Raw genomic sequence first — 22,373 nt, forward strand, 5'->3', positions numbered from 1 at the left:
ATACTTGTCACAGCCACGCCACTTGCTCAGTATAATGACCAAGGGACATTAACCATATAATGAGAATAGAGCCCGTGACACCCTCTCCCCCATTAGTACAATCATCATTATTAATGCAGGCGATGAGTCCCAATAACGTGGCTGAATGAAGTATGTTGACCAGACCACACACTAGAAGGTGAAGGGACGACGACGTTTCGATCCGTCCTGGACCATTCTCACTCAATCGACTTGAGAATGGTCCAGGACGGACCGAAATGGCGTCCTCCCGCGTCCCAAGTAGTGTATTGTGAGGACTAAAAATAAACAGAAGCTCCCCAATGACTCTGTAATATCCCCATTGGTCAAACTATTATGTATTAGCGATAAGACCTACCATTAATGTATGATGACTTACTGTAAATATGAAGCTCTTGTAATAGCACTTTCTCGGTAACTAGCTGACATTGTAACTATAAGGTGTGAAGGATAGATGAAATTGTTTATGTAATAATCTAAGATGAGGTCTGATAAAGACCTTTTGTGCCCTCTGTAATGCTTTTGCGCTACCGCTCACAGGATGAGTATGGGGTGCACAATAAACTAGCCCCCTTCGGCGGCAACAATCAAAATCGTCGTCCCTTCACCTTCTAGTGTGTGGTCTGGTCATCATTATTAATGTTTTCTATTCATAATCAGACGTTAAGGGAAAATTGCAAATATGCAACTGAAAAAGGTATAGTGAAGGTAGAGAACAGGATCTCCTTTGTTGAAGATCACGGCTGCATGACTGTACTATTCAATGCCAATAGAGTCCATGCTGAGCGTTTCAATTGGCAATTTGAATCATCAGTTGTCAAGTGAGGAGGGGGGGGGGGAGGGGGAGGGGGAGGGCCACGTGCAAGTGACTGCCAACCCCAGGCCCCCCCCCCCCCCCACGTGCCTCCTATCGTGAGGGGGAGGGGGCGCCGCTCCAGTCACGTGCGACCCCTTGGAAGTTGATGTAGTTGTAGCTAGTTGATGTAGTGGTCAGAGGAGAGTGGAGAGATGCGGGTAGACTGTATATATATATATTTTTACGACTACCACCCCAAGTCGACGGGCTCACCATAGCCCGTGCTACATGGACATTTCGTTCTGAGTAGCTAAATCTAAAACAACAACAACAACAACACCCCAAGCTCAATAATCTGTCCTGCCTGTCCCCCCTCCCTCTCATAATTTTGTATGTGTTGATCATGTCTCGTCTGTTTTCATCTCTCCTTCAGTGCCGTGAGGCTTACCTAGTTTAGTCTTACCTCGTGATCATGGCTCTCAGCTCTGGGATTAGTCTGGTGGCATACCTAGGAACTTTCTTTAGTTTAGTTTACTTGGGCTGGACGGTAGAGAGACGGTCTGGCTTCATGCAGGTCGGCGTTCAATCCCCGACCGTCCAAGTGGTTGGGCACCATTCCTTCGCCCCCCCCCCTTCTTAACTGATAAGAGTATAATCTTTAATTTTTTCGCTTCCTGACTCTTTTTGTATTTATTAGAGTTGAACTCACGTAGGTATACCAATCCTGCAGCTTATCTCTATCTTCATGCAACCCCCCCCCCCACCCCCACCCCTTGTAGCAATTTTTTAGATAAGTTGAGTATCCTCTAGAAACACCACGAGGGAATCAATTCAACATCAATTGTTCACGTATATAAAAAGCAATATAGATCCGTGTTCTGACCCAACCAAATGTCGCTAGTTTATCAGGTGGGAGCAAGACCAGGGGAGTGGGAGGGGGAGAGGGAGGGGGGAGAGGGATGGGGGAGAGGGAGTGAGAGGTGGAGACGGAGGGGAAGAGAGGGAGGGGCAGTGGGAGATGGAGAGGGAGAGGGGGAGGGGGGGAGGGGGGGAGTGGGAGGAGTGGGAGGAGTGGGAGGAGGAGTGGGAGGGGGGAGGGGAGAGAGGGAGTCGGAGTGGAGGGGAAGGAAAGGGGGGGGGGTGAAGCAGGGCTTATGGAACTTGCCTGGACAAGTACCATAACAGCTTTACCCTTCCTCAAGAGTTTCACGTCATGCTAACAATGCTGCTACAACCAACAGTACTCATGTATTTAGTGCAGCACCCGCCATGAGGAAGAGGGAGGAAACTGTCAGGGGAAAGCGCCAAGCCATAACGACTATTATAGCATTTGGAATGGGTCAAGATAAGGATTTGGGATGGGATGGACGGGAGGGAATGATGCCCAACCACTTGGACGGTCGGAGATTGAACGCCGACCTGCATGAAGCGAGACCGTCGGCGATGATGAAGAGTGCATTATTTAAGTACACAACAACAAGTTTATTCCAGCAGCAGGAGTGAGCGCAGACAAGCAGTGCGGTGTTACCTGCAGCTCGGTGCGATACTTCTTGGTGAGCGGCAGGTCCCGGGGGGTGGCGGGCGAGGCGGCGGGGGAGAGTGAAGGCGGCCGAGCTAGAGTCGTCGACTGTGGCATGGAGTACACGGCTACGGCAGGCTTGTTCGAGGGCGTGGCGTGGGCGTGAAGGTCCAAGTGGCCTGGCCTGGACCCGTACACGTTCTTGATGACCACTTCGGTGCTGAGGGCGTGGCCCAGGTCGGTGAGGAACTTGTGCAGAGGGTCCCTGAAGGGGAAGGTCTCGGGGATGTTGCCTCGCACACCCCCGCGGTTGTCACCTTCACTATCCAAGCTTTCCTCGCCGTCCACCGGGAACTCCGGCAGCGACACGTCCGACGTGTCCTCCGACTCTTCGCCGCTGTCGGCGTCCCAAACGGTTGGCCGCCGGAACCGAGGTGGTAAGGGCGGCGCCTCCGACGACAAGCGACGCGGCGGCAGAGGTGGACGCTTTTTTGGAGGCAGCGGCGGCGGTGTCGGCAGCAAGTCCGGCAGCATGAGTTCGGGCGAGACATTGCCCAGGTCACTAGCCGGGGAGGAGACCTCACAGCGGCGGTGGGTCTTGGAGCGGCGTGGTATGACCTCATCAAGAGGCAGACGGGTGAGGGAAGCACAGGTGGAGCTCCTGGTGAGGGAGGAGCACCCCGACGACCGCCGCCGAGGCAGACGCTCGCTGCTGGAGGATCGCGAGAGTGGGGAGTGACGGAGGTCTTCGCTGGATCCGACAGATGAAGCACTGCGGGAGAGTGAGACGCCGCTGTCGAAGGAAGCGACGGAGGAGGCGCTGCGGTACTTGACCAGGCGCTGTGCTTCGTTCTCCCGCCGCCACTTGAATGACTCGCAGCTAACACCCCTCTCAAGCGGCAGCCTGCCCCTGTTAACCCTCAAGTTAGGCTCACTCATACCACGCTCAAACATGTCTCTCTTCCTCCTGACGGAGTCTCTGAGGGCGCCTGTGCGGAGGGTTGGCGTGGAGGCTACCACGGCCGCCACCATGCCAGGACTCCTGAGCCGCCCCACGCCCACAGTCGGCGTTGATATCATGAGGCTCATGTGGCATGACAACCCGGCAACAAGAGTAAGTCAGCGTCTGCCGCCACCACAGGTGCAACACCGCTCACAACACAAGTGTACACCACACTGACAGCCGCCGCCGCGCCGCGCTCCCAACATCAGCCTGGAGACCCCACTACACGCCCACTCACCCTCCCTCATCCAATCAACCCCCCACCCATCCCATTATCCCCCACCCTTCAACTAAACACCCTGGATCACTACACAATACAAGACAAACCAGCGCGTCGGGGCTCGTGTACCTGTACGCACCGTGTAATCAAGTCAGGTCATTAATGCTTGAGGTCGGATGCATTTAGAAAGTCAAAGTGCAGCTTGCTCTCCCTCCACCCCGCCCTCGCGGGTCAACCCTCCTCCTCCTCCTACAGCCACAGGTGATGGTACAAGAAAGCGGCCTTGTTCACAGGTCACTGTCACCGCCCTTACTTGCGGGTCATTTGTCACCACAGCTTCAACACGACAATGGGGCCGCCACAACAAAACTACTGAAAACTCTTGCTTACAATAGTGTGACACAAGCCCGTGCCGGCGATGGTGTCAGGGTGGAGGCTCCTGCTCGCGCTTTCTCTCACACACACACACACACACACACACTATCTCACTATCTTTCTCACACACACACTATCTCACTATCTTTTTCTCTCTCACACGCACACTATCTCACTATCTTTCTCTCTCACACACAGGCACAAATATGTGAGTATACACCCACACACCCTCCCCCCCCCCTCGTCACAACCACTATCTTCACTCTTGATACATTAAGTCGCCTCAAGAACGTAAAATTTTACCCCAGGGTAGTTTTTGCCTCATTTCTATTACGTTAACATGGACGAGGAAGCAAAAACGGGAATGTGAGCGCTCACCTTTTCGAGAACAAGAACTGTCTGCCTCCCGCCTCATTAGGAATTAAACTCTAACCTCAGTGTGCGATATTTCAATAGCTTGCATCCAGGTCGTGCACTCTTGTGCGGGGCTGAGGCCCCTACGAGAGGAGCCCTGCCTGGGGACACCTAACCCACGAGCTAGCAGCCCGTTCAAACCTAACCTCACCAATTTCAAGAACAGCCATATTTTGAAGAGGCAATCAATTTCACACGTCAGCAACTCTACTCTACTAGTTCCAGCCAAACACACACTAGTCGTCGTCGTCCCATTGTATATTACGTGGCAGTAGAAATATTTGTATAATGCATATTGTAGAAATATTTGTATAATGCATATTGTAGAAACTCGCCTACTTCAGTTTGCAAGGTCGAGCTACAGCTCGTAAGCCCCGCTTTTCTGGTCTTCAGCGGCAATATGGGTAAAAACATCTCGCTACCGCCACAACGACTGCGTCCGTTTTAGGCGACGCAAAGGTCGCTGAACACAGTGTGGCAGCAACCAGCTCTGCCATACAGGGTGAGAAAAAGAGGAGGGCGTCGTTCAGGTCGTGGCTCTGGTTCCCAGATCATTTGGCGGACAGCGTTCACGGGACTTGGGGGATCCAGCTTCATGGTGAGGGCCTCCAGCGCCCACCACCGGCAAAAGGATTGTGTTTATAGCTAATTCAATCAATTAGTTTGTCGCTAGCACACGCGCATACACGCATGCATGCGCGCAGTTTCAAATGTAGGTATCATAGAGCCCAATAGTCTCTGGAACCTGTACAGCAGTTGAGAGGCGGGATCAAAGAGCGGAAGCTCAACCGCCACAAGCACAATCAGATGAATACAATGTGTACTCAACACCTTTTAATCAATGGTCGCCTATTGCAATGCCCCCCCCCCCTTGAACATATAACTAATATTGAGACTGCGGCCGTTAGTCTCAACTACCTTCCGTTCCACCTCACTGCACTTCCTTATCTTACACTGAAGAAGAAGGGCGCTCGTGAGAGAGGAGGGATGGGGGTTGCGGGGGTTCTGGACATGGAGGTACGCCTAGAGAGCACCGGGAGGTGACCTCCTGCACTTCCCAAGGGTCGAGCTGCGACGTTCCTGCAGGATGCGTCGTGCGACACTCTCCTGGGCAAGCAGAACTGTCAGTACCTGGGCTGGGGAGTAGCTAGGCGCCGCCATATTCTTCCCAGAACCCCGGGTACTTTCCAGTTGGGTGTGGAGAGGGAGGGAAGGACAAGGGAGAGAAGGAATACAAGTTAACTGGGAGGAAAGGGACAGGAATGGGGAAGATAAGGAAGAGGGAGGGGAAAAATGAGAGATGGAAAGGGATAATAAAAGCAGGCAACCGTTACTCCTCTCTTCCCTTCACTTATAAAACTAACTGTAAATAATTCTGCCCTCGCATGTGACATCTCCCTTACACGCCCCAGACCTCGCCTTCCCTCAGCTCAGGCAGCGGCAACTCACTCCGCTTGCAAACCATTTTCCTCCAATTTCCTTCAATCTTCACAACTGTCAAACTCGGCAAATACCCACGAGAAGTTGCTCACCTAACACCACAAGGATGAGGTTGGTCAGTGTATTTACCTAGTTGTATTCACCTAGTTGTGCTTGCAGCGGTTGAACTCTGCTCTTTCGATCCGCCTCTCAACTGTCAATCAATCAATTGATTTCCCCCCCCCCAACACACTCACAGTGTGTGTCTAACACCCAGGTACCTATTTACTGCTAGGTAACAGGGTCATCAGGGTGAAAGAAACCCTGCCTATTTGTTTCCACCATCGCCGAAGATCGAACCCGGACCCTAGGATTACGAGTCCAGAGTGCTGTCCACTCAGCCACAGGCCTCTGTGTGGGCGTTGAACATGTCGAATTAACAGAGTTTACATTTTGTTCCATATACAACATGGTACAGCATGTTACACGCCCCGCCCCCTAATACGAGATACTCCAACTGTTTTGTTCATCCTGTCACTTCAACCCAGACGTAGCTGGGAATTCCTTAACAGTCTGAAGTGAACTGATCATCAAACAACATTAGCATTTACCAGCCCTGAACCTTGCCTTTTCTTGCAGATGCAAAGTGAAAAAAATATATATTTTAAGAACAGTGTCTATATTTAACAAATGTCGTTTTTTTCTAACTCAGCGCGGTATTTATTATATTATTCGTATTTCTAATATTTCTTAAGTGGCACAGTCTTTCAAGTAGTGGTCAAGATGGTGGCCAACTCTCGTACCACAGATTCAGCAACTCCGCTGCCCAGCTGACGTTGTCATCCCTAATCGCCATGGGTACTTGTGACTGACGAATTTTGGCTATTATAGAATCTCTCCCTCGTGCTAATCGTCAATAATGATCGAGTATGTCAGCTGCAACTGCAGATCTCTAGTATCATCTATTGATACTGGTAATGACTCAAAAGGGCCACCACTTACGGGCTATTCATGCCCGTAAGACTTCACAGACTTGTTCCTCTTCTACCATCCCTTCTTGAGGTTATCTTGAGATAACCTCAAGATAACCTTGAGATAACCTCAACCAAATCTTCCTCAGTTACCTTGTCACGATGCTGTTGCCTGATGATACCTCTCACTTGTAGAGGAGTCATGGGTATCAAGGCTTCAATATGGTCTTCCTCAGTTTACCTGGAGAGGGTTCCGGGAGTTCTTCTACTACCTAAACCTGGCCCGGGGACAGGCTCGACTTGTGATAACTTGGTCCAACAGGCTGTTGCTTGGAGCGGCCTGCAGCCCTACATATCCACTACCACCCGGTTGGTCCGGCACTTCTAGCAGAAATTAATCTAATTGCGTCTTGAAGAAGTCGACCTTTGTTCTGGCAATATTTCGAATGCATGTTGGGAGAGTATTGAATATCCATGGAACTCTGATGTTCAGACAGTGCTCTCTGATTGTGTCTAGGGCACCTCAACTCCTCACTGGTTCAAATCAGCATTTCCTTCCGTATCTTACGCTCCAGTATGTTGTTATTCCACTGTCCAAATTTGGGACCTGGCCTTTCAGTATCTTCTATGTATCTATAATGTTATACCTTTCTCGTCCCCTTTCCACTGAGTACATTTTGAGTACATTCCAAGACTAAAACGTGAGAGGAAATCCATCGAGAACAACAAAGCAGAGAACTCACTAGAGTCGGTCAGGGAGACTACGATTCCCTCACCAAACACGACCAAATTAAATTGCACTGAAGTCGAAAAAAAAACTTCAAAGACCAGCACAACAATAACACAACTGTTGCACACAAACACCTGGGAACAAACGAGGGTTGACCGATCACTGTGTGGCGGGTGTGTACATCCGGGTGTGATAGCCAGTCCTCTCCCCGGGGAACACACTTTTGGCTATCTTTCACGCTCCGGTGAAATCTTGGAGCAGTGCTCGTGACCCGAGAAGAATGGGGTGGGGAGGGCACGCCCCCCTGCCGCTCCCCTGTGGGGCAGATGGATGGGGAGGGTACACCCCCCCCCCTGCCGCTCCCCAGAGAGGAACGCGGGTTGGGGAGTGTAAGAAGAACGCTCCAACTTAATACAACAAAATACTAAACCCTTAATACTAAAAATATAAAGATATGACGACGGCACAGTGGCAAGAGCGTAACGAACAAGACCTGGACGTGAAACACAAGAAGCTGCCAGAGACGATAAGTGACTTGCCATTGTCTTCGCGTTAAAAAACAAAAACACTGACTTTGATCACTTCAAGCATGGCAAATAACCGGGAACTGGCCAGTCATGGCAAGGGATTCCCGGAGGTGTCAATGGCGTGGGTGTAGCCAGGGCGGAGTTCTCACTAGTGGTCGGGTAGCCATAGGTGGGTGTAGGTGTCGCTCCCCTGAAGCACCCACTATTGTGCACCACCACCACACGCCTCGCTGGGCGTAGCGTCGTCGTCGTCTTCACTAAACTCTCAGTAATGGACAGACATCTGTCACGCTAACAGATGACAATGGGTATAAATTGGATAAGTTTAGATTTAGGAAAGACTTGGGTAAATACTGGTTCGGTAACAGGGTTGTTGATTTGTGGAACCAATTACCGCGTAACGTGGTGGAGGTGGGGTCCCTCGACTGTTTCAAGCGCGTGTTGGACAAGTATATGAGTGGGATTGGGTGGTTATAGATAGGAGCTGCCTCGTATGGGCCAATAGGCCTTCTGCAGTTACCTTTGTTCTTATGTTTCTTATGTTTCTTATGACCCCCCACCCACCCCCTGCCTACCTACCATCTGCCGCGTATCCGCTCCTCACACCTTTTATAAGAAGGATAAATGTATACGCGTTTTCAATGATAAAAAAACAAGTCTTAAAGCTGTCACACGAACGTTTTTCACTTTCTGAAAACTCTAAAACACAAGACGAATACAATTCTAAATGCATTGAAGTCTTTGTTGTGATTCGTCAGTAAGTAAACCCTGAATATTACAAACGTCAAAAACGAACATGCGCGCGCGGACACACACACACACCGCACTATACCACACACACACACACACACACACACACACACACACACACACACACACACAGTTTCAAGAGTAGATATGATAGAGCCCATTAGGCTCAGGAATCTGTACACCTGTTGATTGATGGTTGAGAGGCGGAACCAAAGAGCCAAAGCTCATGCCCCGCAAACACAACTAGGTGAGTACACACACACACACGCACAATTAGGAACAGCAGAAGGAGGGGTCGAAGATGGAAACTGGAGACGCAGAGGAGTCAGAGTAACGTCAGAGAGAACTTCTTCAGAGTCAGAGCTCTCAATAAGTGCACCAGGTTAGCCGTGGAAGACGTTGAGGCTAATCCAATTCAAAGTTTTAAATGTAAATATGAAAAAAAGCGTCAGAAGAGTCACTGCATTAATATAAGAACGTTCGGAAGGCGGGGCTAGGAGCCTAGAGCTCGACCCTGGCAGCACATCTAGACCAGTACACAGACGGACGCACTGGCTGGTGCGCGCGTGGGTGCGCACGGACACGGACGCACAGGTTGTGCGGTGTGACTAAAGCCTAGGTCAGCCGACGCCCACTTCCGGTCTCGGTGTTGTTAAGTGTGATGAAAATGACCAGTCACTAATTCCCATCATGTAAATAAAATATACTGGCCGTGTGGCCTCGCCGTGTGGCCCGGCCGTGTGACCCCGCTCTGTGGCCCGGCCGTATGGCCCTGCCCTGTGACCCGGCCGTGTGGCAGATGGCGGGAGAACTATAGTGACCTGGCTCGACCTTCCTTCCTGCTCGACGCTGCCTTAGCCACTATGACCTAAAAACCTGTCCAGACATGAGCATTATGACGTCATAATGATTCTGATGAGTCGCGTCAGGTTTGATAAGGCTGTTAGGTTTGTGTACAGAGAGTAGTTATACCATAAAAAAAGGTACATGTATTTCTCAGGTCTTGGACCCTACTCTTCGTATTACAACCAAGCTTCACCCTAAATTATACATTTGACAGTACAAATATTTCTGAAGGTTTCAAACGTACGTACGATAATTTCAAGCATTAATATGATAATCACAGAGAAGGGTGGAAAGTCACAGGTGAAGACTGCAAGGCTGTGGAGGGGTCAGGGGGGATGCTGGAGATGGTGCTGGGGGAGTACTTGGGGGGGGGGATGTAAGGGGGAGCCGGAGAGGTCTGGGGGATGCCGAAAAGACGAGAGGTGGGGGCGGGGGGGGGGGGGGTCATGGACGACCTTATTATCGCCAGCGACCTCTGCCTGGCCCCTCGCTCTCACCCTCAGCCTCCCAACAGCACACTATCAACTCTGATAATCTTCTATTGTTTCATCTGGGACACCTCGTCACTAATATGCCAAATAAAATGTCTCCATCCGGTTCACGCACGCACAAGCTCCACTACAAGAGTCTGAATGATTGAGGAAGATTACGCCACCCAAGAGGTGGCACGGGCATGAATAGCCCGTAATCCACAAGTCAGCATGTGAGTGGCTAATATACGGGATACGACGCCCGGCAGGCTGGCCGCCCTCGTGCAAACACGCACGCTGCTCTAAAATAACACTAATAATGATATAATATTCCTAACATTAAATTCCCTCCCCTCCAAAAAAAACAAGGATGATACTTTTATTGCAAAATTATACCCAAAATAAAAATGGGCATAATGTTTTATGCAAACCTAGACTGGGTATCGGAACGTGCCCTTCCCTCTCATCTCTCCTCCCCCTCTCCTTCCATCTCTCCCACCCTTCACTCCTTCCCCCCTCTCTCCTCTTTCTTTCAGAAAATGTAATATTACGAAATCCCCAAAACTGTTTAAAAACTACAGAAACCACCTCCCCGATTTCAGAATATGGCAGGTCGCTATTAATGCCGTTATTTCTTAAAGGGAGGCAGCACTGGGCCAACCCCGACTGTCCAACGACACTCCCATGTCCCCCAATGTGCCATCTTGCAAAGTTATGTGAGGCTAACCACAAGCGTCTGGCCTCCAACCACGAACTGGAAGACAGAGGCTTCTTCTTGTTGTTTTAGATTTAGCTACACAGAACGAAATGTTCATGTAGCGCGGGCTATGGTGAGCCCGTAATACAAAAGACAGAGGCACGTACTTGTATAGATATACAAAAATAATGGTGACAGCCTCCAGTAACAGTAACAAAGATCTTGGAGCCGCCTGAAATACTGGAACATACAACAAAGTACGGCAGACATTTGTGCTGGTGTATTCTCCGCCTCGTGGCAAGGGCAAAACGTAGCCTCGTTACTGTACGTAAGCAACAATAGACTATTGATCATCATCAACAATAGACTATTGATAATGAACAATCTCCACATGGGGGCCCGACTATGAGCCATAACGAGTAACCCCCTTCACTTGAACAACAATGTGCTACATATAATTATAATCTACATGTCGTAGAATAAGCTTGACCTTGACACATTACCTTATGTATTAGTGGTGTTAATCTCTCAACCACCACTATTTATTCCTTTCCCAAGCTAAATATATTGACCTCACGAGAAACAGCCATTGTTAAATAACCTTCACATACACACAACTCTAAACACAGGCCATGAACCAGCTGTAAGTCAATGTTATGTTTTAAGGCCACATACTCTCGTCCCATACCTCGCCCTAGTCTAGACCGTCGTGAAATCTGCCAAGAACGCAACGGGTAGACAGTAAAATATCCTTTCACATCAAGATATCAATGTCTGCTGTAACCCAGCAACTGTAATAGCCGCACGTGACATCTTCCTCTCGTCTGCTGTAACCCAGCAACTGTAATAGCCGCACGTGACATCTTCCTCTCGTCTGCTGTAACTCAGCAACTGTAATAGCCGCATGTGACATCTTCCTCTCGCCTGCTGTAACTCAGCAACTGTAATAGCCGCACGTGATATCTTCCTCTCGCCTGCTGTAACCCAGCAACTGTAATACCCTCCACGAAACGGTGAAAACTATTTGTGATGACGTCACGCCCTGTCACGGCCTTTCCCTAATCTCTGGATTAGAAAGCCCGTGACTGAGGGGAAAGTCAGTCTTTTTAACATTTAAGTGTGTATAAATTACTGGTCGGCGCACTCCACAGGTTTCACTGCAACTATTATCTGCACAATTCTTATCATTAATTATTTTTCACATAAACGTATTTCGAAAATTCATCATTCGAATTTGATTATAATAATTTTCATACGAGCATTTCCATTGAAAGTTGACACAGGCTGTGAATATGGTTTATTATGGAAATTATTTATTCTCCACGTCCTATGGTTCACGAGTTCTCAGAGACGGTTATCTTGAGGTTATCTTGAGGTTATCTTGAGGTTATCTTGAGGTTATCTTGAGGTTATCTTGAGATGATTTCGGGGCTTTTTAGTGTCCCCGCGGACCGGTCCTCGACCAGGCCTCCACCCCAAGGAAGCAGCCCGTGACAGCTGACTAACACCAAGGTACCTATTTTACTGCTAGGTAACAGGGGGCATAGGGTGAAAGAAACTCTTACCACTGTTTCTTGCCGGCGCCTGGGATCGAACCCAGGACCACAGGATCACAAGTCCAGCGTGCTGTCCCTCGGCCGACGGTGCTCGGAATTCACATATAATTCCTGTTCATGTCACGTGTCAATGGATTCTGTAGCACAGGAATCTACGTTCAATCCCCGGGACAGAAACGGTTGGGCAAGTTTCCATTCATTTGATGGCTCTGTTCACCTAGTAGTAAATTAAGTACCCGAGAGTTAGGCAGTTGTTGTGGGTTACATCACGCAAGAATCGTAACTAGCCTTAAACAAATAATGATCCAAGAGCATTCGCTACCTACTACAATTACAATGTATCTCTCTAGAGTTGTCAACTCACTATATTAAGCAATTTGTGTTCACTTTAAATGTTACAAATTCCGCGTGTGCAAATAACACAGCTGATCCACCACCTGACCCAGGTACTAACATGTTTTACAACTGAACATGTTGCTAGTGTGGTGATGGTGACACACAGCACGTAGCAACTTATGTTATTGTGAGTGATGGTGACAGTTGTGGTGGTGTCTGGAGAGCTTCGTGTTCATCTTCGCTACTCTTAACAACACGTGTAACCCAACACTCCTCATTCTTATTCAGGGTCTTCATTTTCTTCTTCCTCCCACCTCCTCCCTGTCCCTCCTCCTCTCACCTCTTGCCCCCTTCTCCAACACACCTCCTTGTCTTACCTCCTATCCTTCTCACCTCTTTGCCCCCTCCTCCTCCTCTCATCTTCTACCCCTCCTACTCCCACTTCCTGCTTCTCCTCCCACCTCCCATCAGAGATCAAGATGCTGGAGCAATGACCCCTGGAACCACTTCCAGACAGGTAGACTGAAGGTAATTAAGTAATTTATATCCTAATATTTTATTTTTGTAGGATTCAGTGGTACAGCATACACACACTTTTGGATGATTAACTTGGGTCTAATACATAGATTGTACAGTACTGCATAGTTTGTACTTTACTGTATTTACACATACAGCCTCCATTGTACATGTTACTTACTTGATTTTTAAGGCATCTTTTCATGGCTAGGCTAAAACTGAAATTACTTTGTTCCTCTTGTTATGCATTTTCCAACTAATTAAAATTAGAAAAGTCTCAATATTTGTGTATAACAAAGTCACACACAGCAATAGAGTTTGATATGAGTTGGTCCTTGCTGGTAAGCTTTCTGGGTAATATTTGTCAGAATATGATCAGAAAGCATGATGGAGCTGGTTACTGTAATACATAATGACAAACTCTCATAATTTTTAATTCGTGACGTCACTGATGGTGACTTAAACTCAATAATTAGAATACTCTTGATATTGTATCCAGTACTATTATACAATACAATTTTAATGCAAAATGAATAAAGGCTAATTTCTCTAAATTACTGAATATTATAGGATGGTTCATTATACAAAACTATGAACAAAGATGCCCGCCATTTGTGACTCAGACCTGCTAATTCCCAGGGGACTGGGCGTTGTTGAGAGGTCAGGTCCCTACTCGAACTTCTGGAACCTTCTGGAATAATTCTTACAACAGCCTAGTTTGTTACAATCAGAGCCCCATGGCTTCAAGGTGTACAATGCTCCTCATCAAGTGTCAAACAAATACAAAACTTACTCCTTTTCCACAGCATTTTTTTCTATCTCATACATTCACTCACCATTTATCTCCATTGTCTGGGTTTTTGTTTCCACTTTAAACTCTAAAATGCACTTTCTTCAGTTATTATACACTTGTTCGACATGGCCAAACCATCTCAGTATTCACTTTCTCAAGTTTGCCATTTACAGACTCTTGCATTCCATGTCTTAATATGATATTTTCATTCCTTATTTCAGTACAGTACATCTATAAGTCTCTTAGATTGTATATTTCCACTCCTGTAATTTATTATATTTCTGACATTCATACTACACCAGTATGTTGTATTCTACATGTAACACCTCTCTAGCTACATCTCTTCCTATTTACATCTTTCTAAGTACAGCTATCAATGAATATTTTGTTTCAGCAAGTCAACATTTTTGCATGTATTCTTTGTCAGTAACACATTTCAAGTATCAGAACTGATTAACCATTTTTAGTGCTCTGTCGTTCACGTCCAATAGGAATGTTAAGTATGGGAAAGTGTTCACTGCTGAGGACATGTTAGACAAGGATACTATGGAAGTCTGATGGGTATAAGTGTCAAAAGCAGCACACCCATTAAAAACGTTTTAATTCTTAATTCATTTATCACAAGGAACATATGAAGTTATAATAGCCACATTTATCCTTTCAAACTTGATTTTGTACTCCAGCATCCTGAAGTGCAACACAATAAGTCATTTACAGTCTTATACCAATTCATTAATAAAAAACATTCCTTACTCCTGATCTTACTGTATACTAGTTATTTCACTTCATTTACCATTCTCGGTTCCTTTTAACTTCATTTATATTTCATTACATCCAGCTTTTGTTCCTCATTAATTCCTTAAAGAATCTATGCAGCCATCTGCACTTGCATTTCTTTTCTGAGCCTTGACAGGTGCAAGCCCTGATCTCACGATGATTTTACCTTTCATGGGGATGGATTTAGGAAGAGTGATCTTGAGTTGTATATCTCTAACCCCCCCCCCCCTTTATTGCATGTAATGTAGGGCTCACTGCACCACACAGTCCTTTAAATACCTAATTATTGTAGCTGTGCGAGTGCTATTGTTTAGTATATCTATAACCAGCTTTCATTATATTGCTTTCCATTTTACACGATGCTGGTGCCTCCCTACACCATATGGATGGAAAAAGGGGTAATGATAATTTACATAGGTTAATTAAAAAAAATCTTTTCTGCTAATTGTCTGTTATAATTTACTTATCGTATTTTAGTTTGTACAAGTTTGATGATGCTTCCTTCAGATCACTGTTGTTATAAGGAATGCTAAAAGTTTTCTACTTAATTCTTGAATCTTACTGAACCTGGTCTGGCAATGCACTTCTCAAAGTCAAATCTCTACAGAGAATAGTGTGTGTTTAACTTTGTTGAAGCAGGTTTTAGCAGTGTAATCATAACTCTTCAAACATCATACAAAATCAGTCTGTTCAAAGCCATTCAGCCATTTAGATTTACTTACCCAATGTTTTATTGTATTAACTCCACTTCTACAAAAAGGCTGACATGTCACTAGTCTCATTACAGGGAACTACAGTAACTAGGGATCTTTTTTTTTTTTTAAACTCCACAATAAAATTCTTTAACAAAGGCTGAGATCAGTCCTGAAAACAATCTGGTACATTACCTGAGAAAGACCAAGACGATATGACGAAGAATCCAGGTCTAGATGTGCTAAAATAGCCTCAACTGCAGCTCTCTCATCCAGAACTGGTGCTTGAGCTCGTGCATCAGCTGGAGCCAAGACAGCAAAGCGTCGTCTAAATTCACTATACTGAAGGTGTTCTGGGAAGCCCTGTTTGTGTAGTCTTAGTGCATCTAATATTTGGCACCCTCGCAACTGTAAACAAAAGTAATTGCATATACTGTACTGTATTATTTACCAAATTTAGTGCATAATAATTTTAAAAAGATTAAGTTAACAATCAAAGACATGCTGATGCCTTAGACTGCCTGTTAATGCCAGCCTTAACAATCCCCTGACCTGGCCATGTTATTGTCATGTTTAATATTACAATTAACTTCCCCACAAGCATTACAATTAACTAATTTTACTTTTACTCAGAGTTACATACCCAGGTTTTAATGTATGGGGTTATTTAGAGCCACCGCATAACACTTGTGTGTGTCACAAAGTGTGCTGGCTTCGTGCTTCTTTAATTTTAGTTTTACAACAATAAATGAAGGGAATTTTCACAGATAGTTTAAAGATTAAGCAGATATTTTACTAAACAAATAAATACAGGTCTTCTTCCACATGTAACAAAAAATAACATTGAATCAGATACAGTTCACCAATTATAAAATGTGTAGCAGTAAGTAAAAAAAATACAAGAAAACCTTAGAATTATGCTACACATACCTGCGAGCGAACAAGAGGCACATTAAGAAGAATATCTTCACTAGAATTATTGGTCTTGTTGGGCATCATGATAGAGCCCTTTAGATCACATAGTCCAGCGTTGTGCTGGGGCAATAAACAATGCACAAATCTCAGCTTACTTCGCCGTAAATTCTCAATAATACCATCCTGAAAAATAGGGGAATTGGTTTCTTTCATTTCATTTACATGAAAAATTGATGATCTTATAATTAGTGAAAAGCTACAAACAAAAATCTTATGAAATAAAGTATGATAAGACAATATTGTTATTAGTAGACATCTATAACAAAAATTATAAGATACATACAGTATATTGATTATATTTTGACTTTATAGGCACTACAATATTATGCTGTTGTTGGTGGATCTGTACAACAAATAAGTTAAACTTTTTGCATTAGTAACTAAAGAGTGGGTTAAGATAACAACAACATTGTTAAGACAACTTTTATTTGTTAAAGAATCCAAATACTTACTACAGTAAATTTAACTTGTAAGCAGACACTCTTGCGCTTAATGCCTGCTGTTCCTGTGGTAAAAGCTCTTCTGATTGAGGATGCTCTTCTCAATGACTGTGATCCTTCAATCCCTACCACAGAGCCGCTGATTGTGTTGCTAACTGGACCTCGACTAAATACGAACAATCTGCTTAGAGTTTCCCTGTAAATGATAAAGGGACCTATAAATTGAATAACCTCATATAATCAATTGGAGAAAAACATCTGTATGACAATAACAAAATAACTGTTATTATACAGTATACTGTAATAGGAGTTATTGGGGAGTTATGGGGCCATGTGACAGACACAGTACTTGCAGTGGTGTACTATAAAGAGTATTATATTGAAGATTTTACATCTGTCAATCTAGTGGAAATTAATTTTCTGAGCTAGACCAGTCAATTCCTCCCTCAGCTAACCTCCCCCTCTTGCAGAATCTGTCCAGCCTTTTATCTTCTCTGATGTGGTGGTCTGGTCAAAAGCACTGACTAAGGAGGTTGCCTGGTTTTTGTTTGACCTTTCTTGGGTTTTGATGACCAGGTTCAATGGTACTTACCTCAGGCTGAGGATATGTACCCTCCCTATCCAGTTTGTGTAGAATTGTGGTGCTGAACAGATTCCTTCAATCTAGTCAGTTTTAGCAAGATTTATTATTATTCCTATTAAGGAATGGGAATCATGTTTTAAAATGAAACCCCCTGCCCTCAAGTCTGGTTCTTCTTTTACTGCCACTTTGCTGAATCAGGGTACATCTTCATCCTAGGTGATAGTTAATCCCTTATTATATGTGCAAGAGTGGCATGTGTTTTTGCAGGTCCTCGGTGCTTGAGTAGAAAGAAGATTTCCCCATTATTTTGTTGAACATATCAATTTCCTCAATAAGACCTTGTATTCTCTAATGTTGTACTGACTGGTAACTTTCTGGCAACTCCAAATCCAGGTTTCCCTGGATTCAGGCAGGTGAGTGCCTGCCTGAATCAAGGGGAAACCTGGATTATGTCCTTGCTTAAGCATCAACAGCTATGCAGCATTAATTTAAATAATACAATTTAAAGCGGCTTACTTGTTGGACTCTTGTAGGAGAGCAGCTGCTTGTCTCATCACAGGGTTTTCTCGTGATGCCTTGAGCCAATGCTGGATGGAATAAGTGACTGGATTGGTGCCTTGAAAGTGCTGCAGCGTGAACTGATCTGGAGCTGCTCCCTTCTTTAACAGTTGTGAGTACTCTGAAGACCATTTAATATGCAGTAAATAATTATATACATTATACAGTATTTTATGTATTATCACACGATACTAAAATATAAAATTGTTCACTTAAATATGACTAAAAAAAATAAAAAATCAATCTGCTTGAAGATCATAAAATGTCCCTGTTGTAATCAAGGAGCTTTATATTCAGAGAATTGACAAACTATGTGAATAGCTACTTTTACTTGCACTATCCTAGCTCTGTGTACTGTATTTAACACTCATGATTGGTGCATCATACAATTCAAATAAAAGATCATTTACAAAATTACTTCAACTTATGTTCTTGTTGCAAGGAAATAAAACTAATGCCTAACATTGTAACCTATTTACGGCATTTTATTTTTGAAGCACGGTCGTTTTCAATCCAATACAAAGCATTAGAACCGCAAAGTGATCAATCCTTTATCAGCTCAGCTAATTTAATGTCTTGTATCTTGGTGTCCAAGAAGTATCCATAAACCATAAGAATCAAAACATGAAATTTTTGTTGCCTCGTGTAGTGCTTCCTGTCTGAGGGAACAATATTAATGAATACTTTCAGGACACAGGTTAATTTATATTGCAATTAATGCCTATTAACTAAATAATATCACAAAGTACTAAATCTACAGATTATCATACCTCTATCTCCATAATGTGCATATAGTCTTTCCAAGAATGACTGATCAGATGCACCAGGAAAAATTGCCTCTTCATCTAGAAGCCACAACAGTCCGCGCCGATCAGATTCTCGTAGATCTACTTGAGATGTTCGTACAACACAGTTGGTCGAGGCTTTGTCTATGAGGGCAATCAACGGCGCAGGCGTTCCAATTTCATCATCTATATCCCCATATTCAATGTTTTCCTAAAGAAGAAAATGTGTGTGAAATTTTCCAGTAAACCGAGTGTTAAGGATATGGCCCATACAACCAGTATAACAACCCAAATAAAATGGCCCTTAAAAACCTCGTATGTATAATGCTGCATCATATTTGTGAAATAACATTTATGTTAACTAGTCCAAAAGATAAAAAAAATTCATTTTCTGCCCATGTTGAATGCTGTTAGAAAATAACTTTGAACTAAACTAGATATCCTTGAGACAAAACAAATACAGTACCCTGTACATTCAGGCAAGAGCAAACTATGCATTTTTTGTAATAAATATTCAGCCTTACTTTGTAATGAGTTTGAGAAATGTTTTGGTGATTGTATGTAATTGCTCAAGTACAGTTACAAGATGAGAGTTACACTCATGGTGTTCCATTTTCCAGTACTCTTTATAAGGATGTCGTCTTTAAACTAGTGGGAGGTTTTGGCATCTACCACCACCTCACTTAACTTGTTTAATCCGTCTACCACTCTGTTTGCAAAAGTAAACGTTCTAATGTTTTTTTGGCTGCTTTGTTTCCTTAGTTTGAATCTATTACCTCTTATTCTTGAAGTTGTAGTTCTCAATAATTATTCTTCTTAGTAAATTTTGTTGATTTCTACTGCTATTTTATATGTAGTGATCATATCACCAGTATTTGTTCTGTGTTCTAGCTTTGGTATATTTAACACCTCTAGGCTCTCCTTGTAGCTCTTGTTTCTCAATTCCGGAAGCCATTTAGTTGCATGTACTGTATTTGCACCTTTTAAATTTTTATATTTGTTTCTTGAAATGTGTGTGTAAGTAATCAATGATAAAAATAATTACCCCCAAAAAAATTCCATAATTAAAGCAATAAACACAATGTACATTCAGAATATAATCAAACATATCAGACAGTGATAGAACCTAATGTAAAAAAAAAATAAAGAAATAAATGACAAGAGACAACACCTGGGCATATCTGTCAGTCTGCGCAGTAAAAGTTGTATCGTGGAAGAGCATCTGGAAACGCTCCTGTGTGTAGTTATGACAGAGATCCTGAAAGGTAGCACCAGAGGTTCTCCCACACGATGCTGGGTTTTGAAAACCTGGTGCATCGACCACCAGTATCGAGTTGGATGTATGAGCCGAGGTAGATATGCATCTGAAATAAGAAAACAAGAAAATTACTATTGCATCCATGAATTTCTAAACTCCGAGAAGGCAATTATCACAAAGTGACGAGACTCCGTCTTGCTGTCTTGCATATGCAAGTGACTAGAAACGTAAAGACTCAGCATTGATGGTGCCGTTTCTTAAGTTGGATAATGGTATGGTTAATTCAAAGGAAACAGTAGGGAAAACCATTGCAAGTGGAGGAGCACTTGCAATGGTTTCCAGTAGCAAATTTTAAGACAAAACAAATATAAGGTAGCCAATATATATATATTTAGAAGAGCACTCAAAATTTCTACAAGATACAATAGATATGTTTTTAAAATTAACAAAAGATTGGTAGATGCATTTCAATGCTGACAAATTTAGGGTTCTAAGCCTAGGTAATGTTAATAGAGTAAGCAGATATAAAATACTGTACAAACAATTATGTCAAAATTGCTAAATCTGAATGGAAAATGTTAACGAGAAGACAAACAAAAATGCTTTGGAATTATTTATACCATACTGAAAAGCAATTTTCTACACAACACACACACATACTGTACTGTACACAAACTAACCTATTGATGAGTGCCACAATAGCATTAAAGGCTTCACTATAAAGGCCCGTAGTCATGCCCTCTAGAGCTTCTAGGCCTTCGGGACGTTCTGTGGGCCTCTCTGTAGGTGATGCAGTTCTGTTGACAATAGCAAATCATAAATACTGAAATTTCACAAAATAAATATAAATTAAAAGGTCAATGATTTTAATAATGTAATTATGACAATCAAGTTTAATTAAATTTCATAAAGAATGCAAATTTAAACAAATAAATTAGGAGTTGTTTTTATGACAAAAATAAGTTGTTTTTAATCTATGACTAAAAGATACCTAGCATAACACATCTTTGCTTCCCTTCTTCAAGGAAAATATATAAATCATAAAAACCACCGCTTTTTCTTGTGCAAGTGAACTAGAGATTAGTGAATTTATTATATCTTATAATTTATAAATATACTAAATACCTGACAGATTAGTCAGTTTTTATTAGACGCTCATTCATAAATCATTATGGTAACTCTCAGCAAACTTCAGCCCATCCTCCTGTTAAGATAGTACTTATAGTAACGATGAGGACCATAGTACATACATTGACGTAAATGGCAATCAGAAAGTAGAAATGGGCCTAGTGCTAGGCCAATATTTCTAAGCCTAGTGCTATACTAGCCCTAGAAATATTTAAGTTTGGTTTTTAGCTTTATTTTGGGGGACTATAAAGTGAATAGTACAGTTCCAAATTCTACTATCTAATTGTTTATTATATCTATGTATGTACAATAGTCCACATAGTCACAAAAAGCACTGTCTAAACAGGAGGATGGATTACAAGATTTACAACCCAAAATGACTGTACAACTCAATCATTTAACAATGAATAAAATAAGGGCAACACACACACAAGGCACAATTAGCCTGTTATCATGCATATTCATATTATTAACCACCACTGCAACACTGATAACTATCTTTTTTTAAGGGAAAGTCAGTAATTATGGCAACATCTAATAACTAAAACACACACACTATTTCAGTGAGTAAAACAAAGTGCAGTGTTAAATTGGGAACCATTTTAAGGACGAGTGACAAACACTGCATGACCTGAAGTGTCACCAAAATTCCAAGTGATCATCCTGGGAAGATTGTTGTATACTGTACTGTAGCAAGAATTTTAATCTGTAACGAGTGCAACCTAAGGCATCCACCTTATAAGGCAATGACCATGGGAGTTCTGTAAGCTCGGAAGTAACTTTGAAACTTGGATCAAATGGGGAGGCATGATTAAGAGGGCAACAGGAAGGTTGGGGAACCCAAAAGACTGTACCTATCATCATAACCAGCATGTTGAATCATGTCAATAATTTCATCAAATGTATCGAAGAGACCGCTGAAATAAAGAAGCAAATCATTACAGAAAACTGCCTATTATCCTTTGTTAAAGTACTGCCTAAATTTTGTCAGGGTAAAAAATTATTAGGCTCAGACAATAAGTGAAAGATAACATAGTTAACATACACAGTTTTAACAATTATTCCATTGTGAGAAAACTTTACTAGTTTTCTATAGATAAAATGATGAACTAGAAAAGTGACAGTCACAGGGGCCTATTCAGAATAGATGATAAGACATACAGATGAGCAAAAAGACAGTGTTACTCCTACATTATCTGCTTCCTACAATGAAAATGTGAA

General features: G+C 43.4%; 1 protein-coding gene across 4 annotated transcripts in view; it reads right to left on the reverse strand.

The window, feature by feature from the left end:
• The window catches only part of Mhcl (Myosin heavy chain-like), a 402,915-nt gene that overhangs the window by 149,965 nt on the left and 230,577 nt on the right, over positions 1 to 22,373 (reverse strand). For all 4 annotated transcript variants that reach the window (XM_045745416.2, XM_069325323.1, XM_069325324.1 and 1 more), the window contains 7 exons: positions 20,705 to 20,821; positions 19,938 to 20,130; positions 18,752 to 18,977; positions 17,940 to 18,102; positions 16,853 to 17,036; positions 16,356 to 16,523; positions 15,621 to 15,833 (listed from right to left, as the gene is read on the reverse strand). In XM_045745416.2, the coding sequence (XP_045601372.2) occupies positions 15,621 to 15,833; positions 16,356 to 16,523; positions 16,853 to 17,036; positions 17,940 to 18,102; positions 18,752 to 18,977; positions 19,938 to 20,130; positions 20,705 to 20,821 (1,264 nt within the window). The remainder of the gene's footprint in view (positions 1 to 15,620; positions 15,834 to 16,355; positions 16,524 to 16,852; positions 17,037 to 17,939; positions 18,103 to 18,751; positions 18,978 to 19,937; positions 20,131 to 20,704; positions 20,822 to 22,373) is intronic.

This window comes from Procambarus clarkii, chromosome 16 (genome assembly GCF_040958095.1).
Source record: "Procambarus clarkii isolate CNS0578487 chromosome 16, FALCON_Pclarkii_2.0, whole genome shotgun sequence".
Taxonomy (NCBI): Eukaryota; Metazoa; Arthropoda; class Malacostraca; order Decapoda; family Cambaridae; genus Procambarus; species Procambarus clarkii.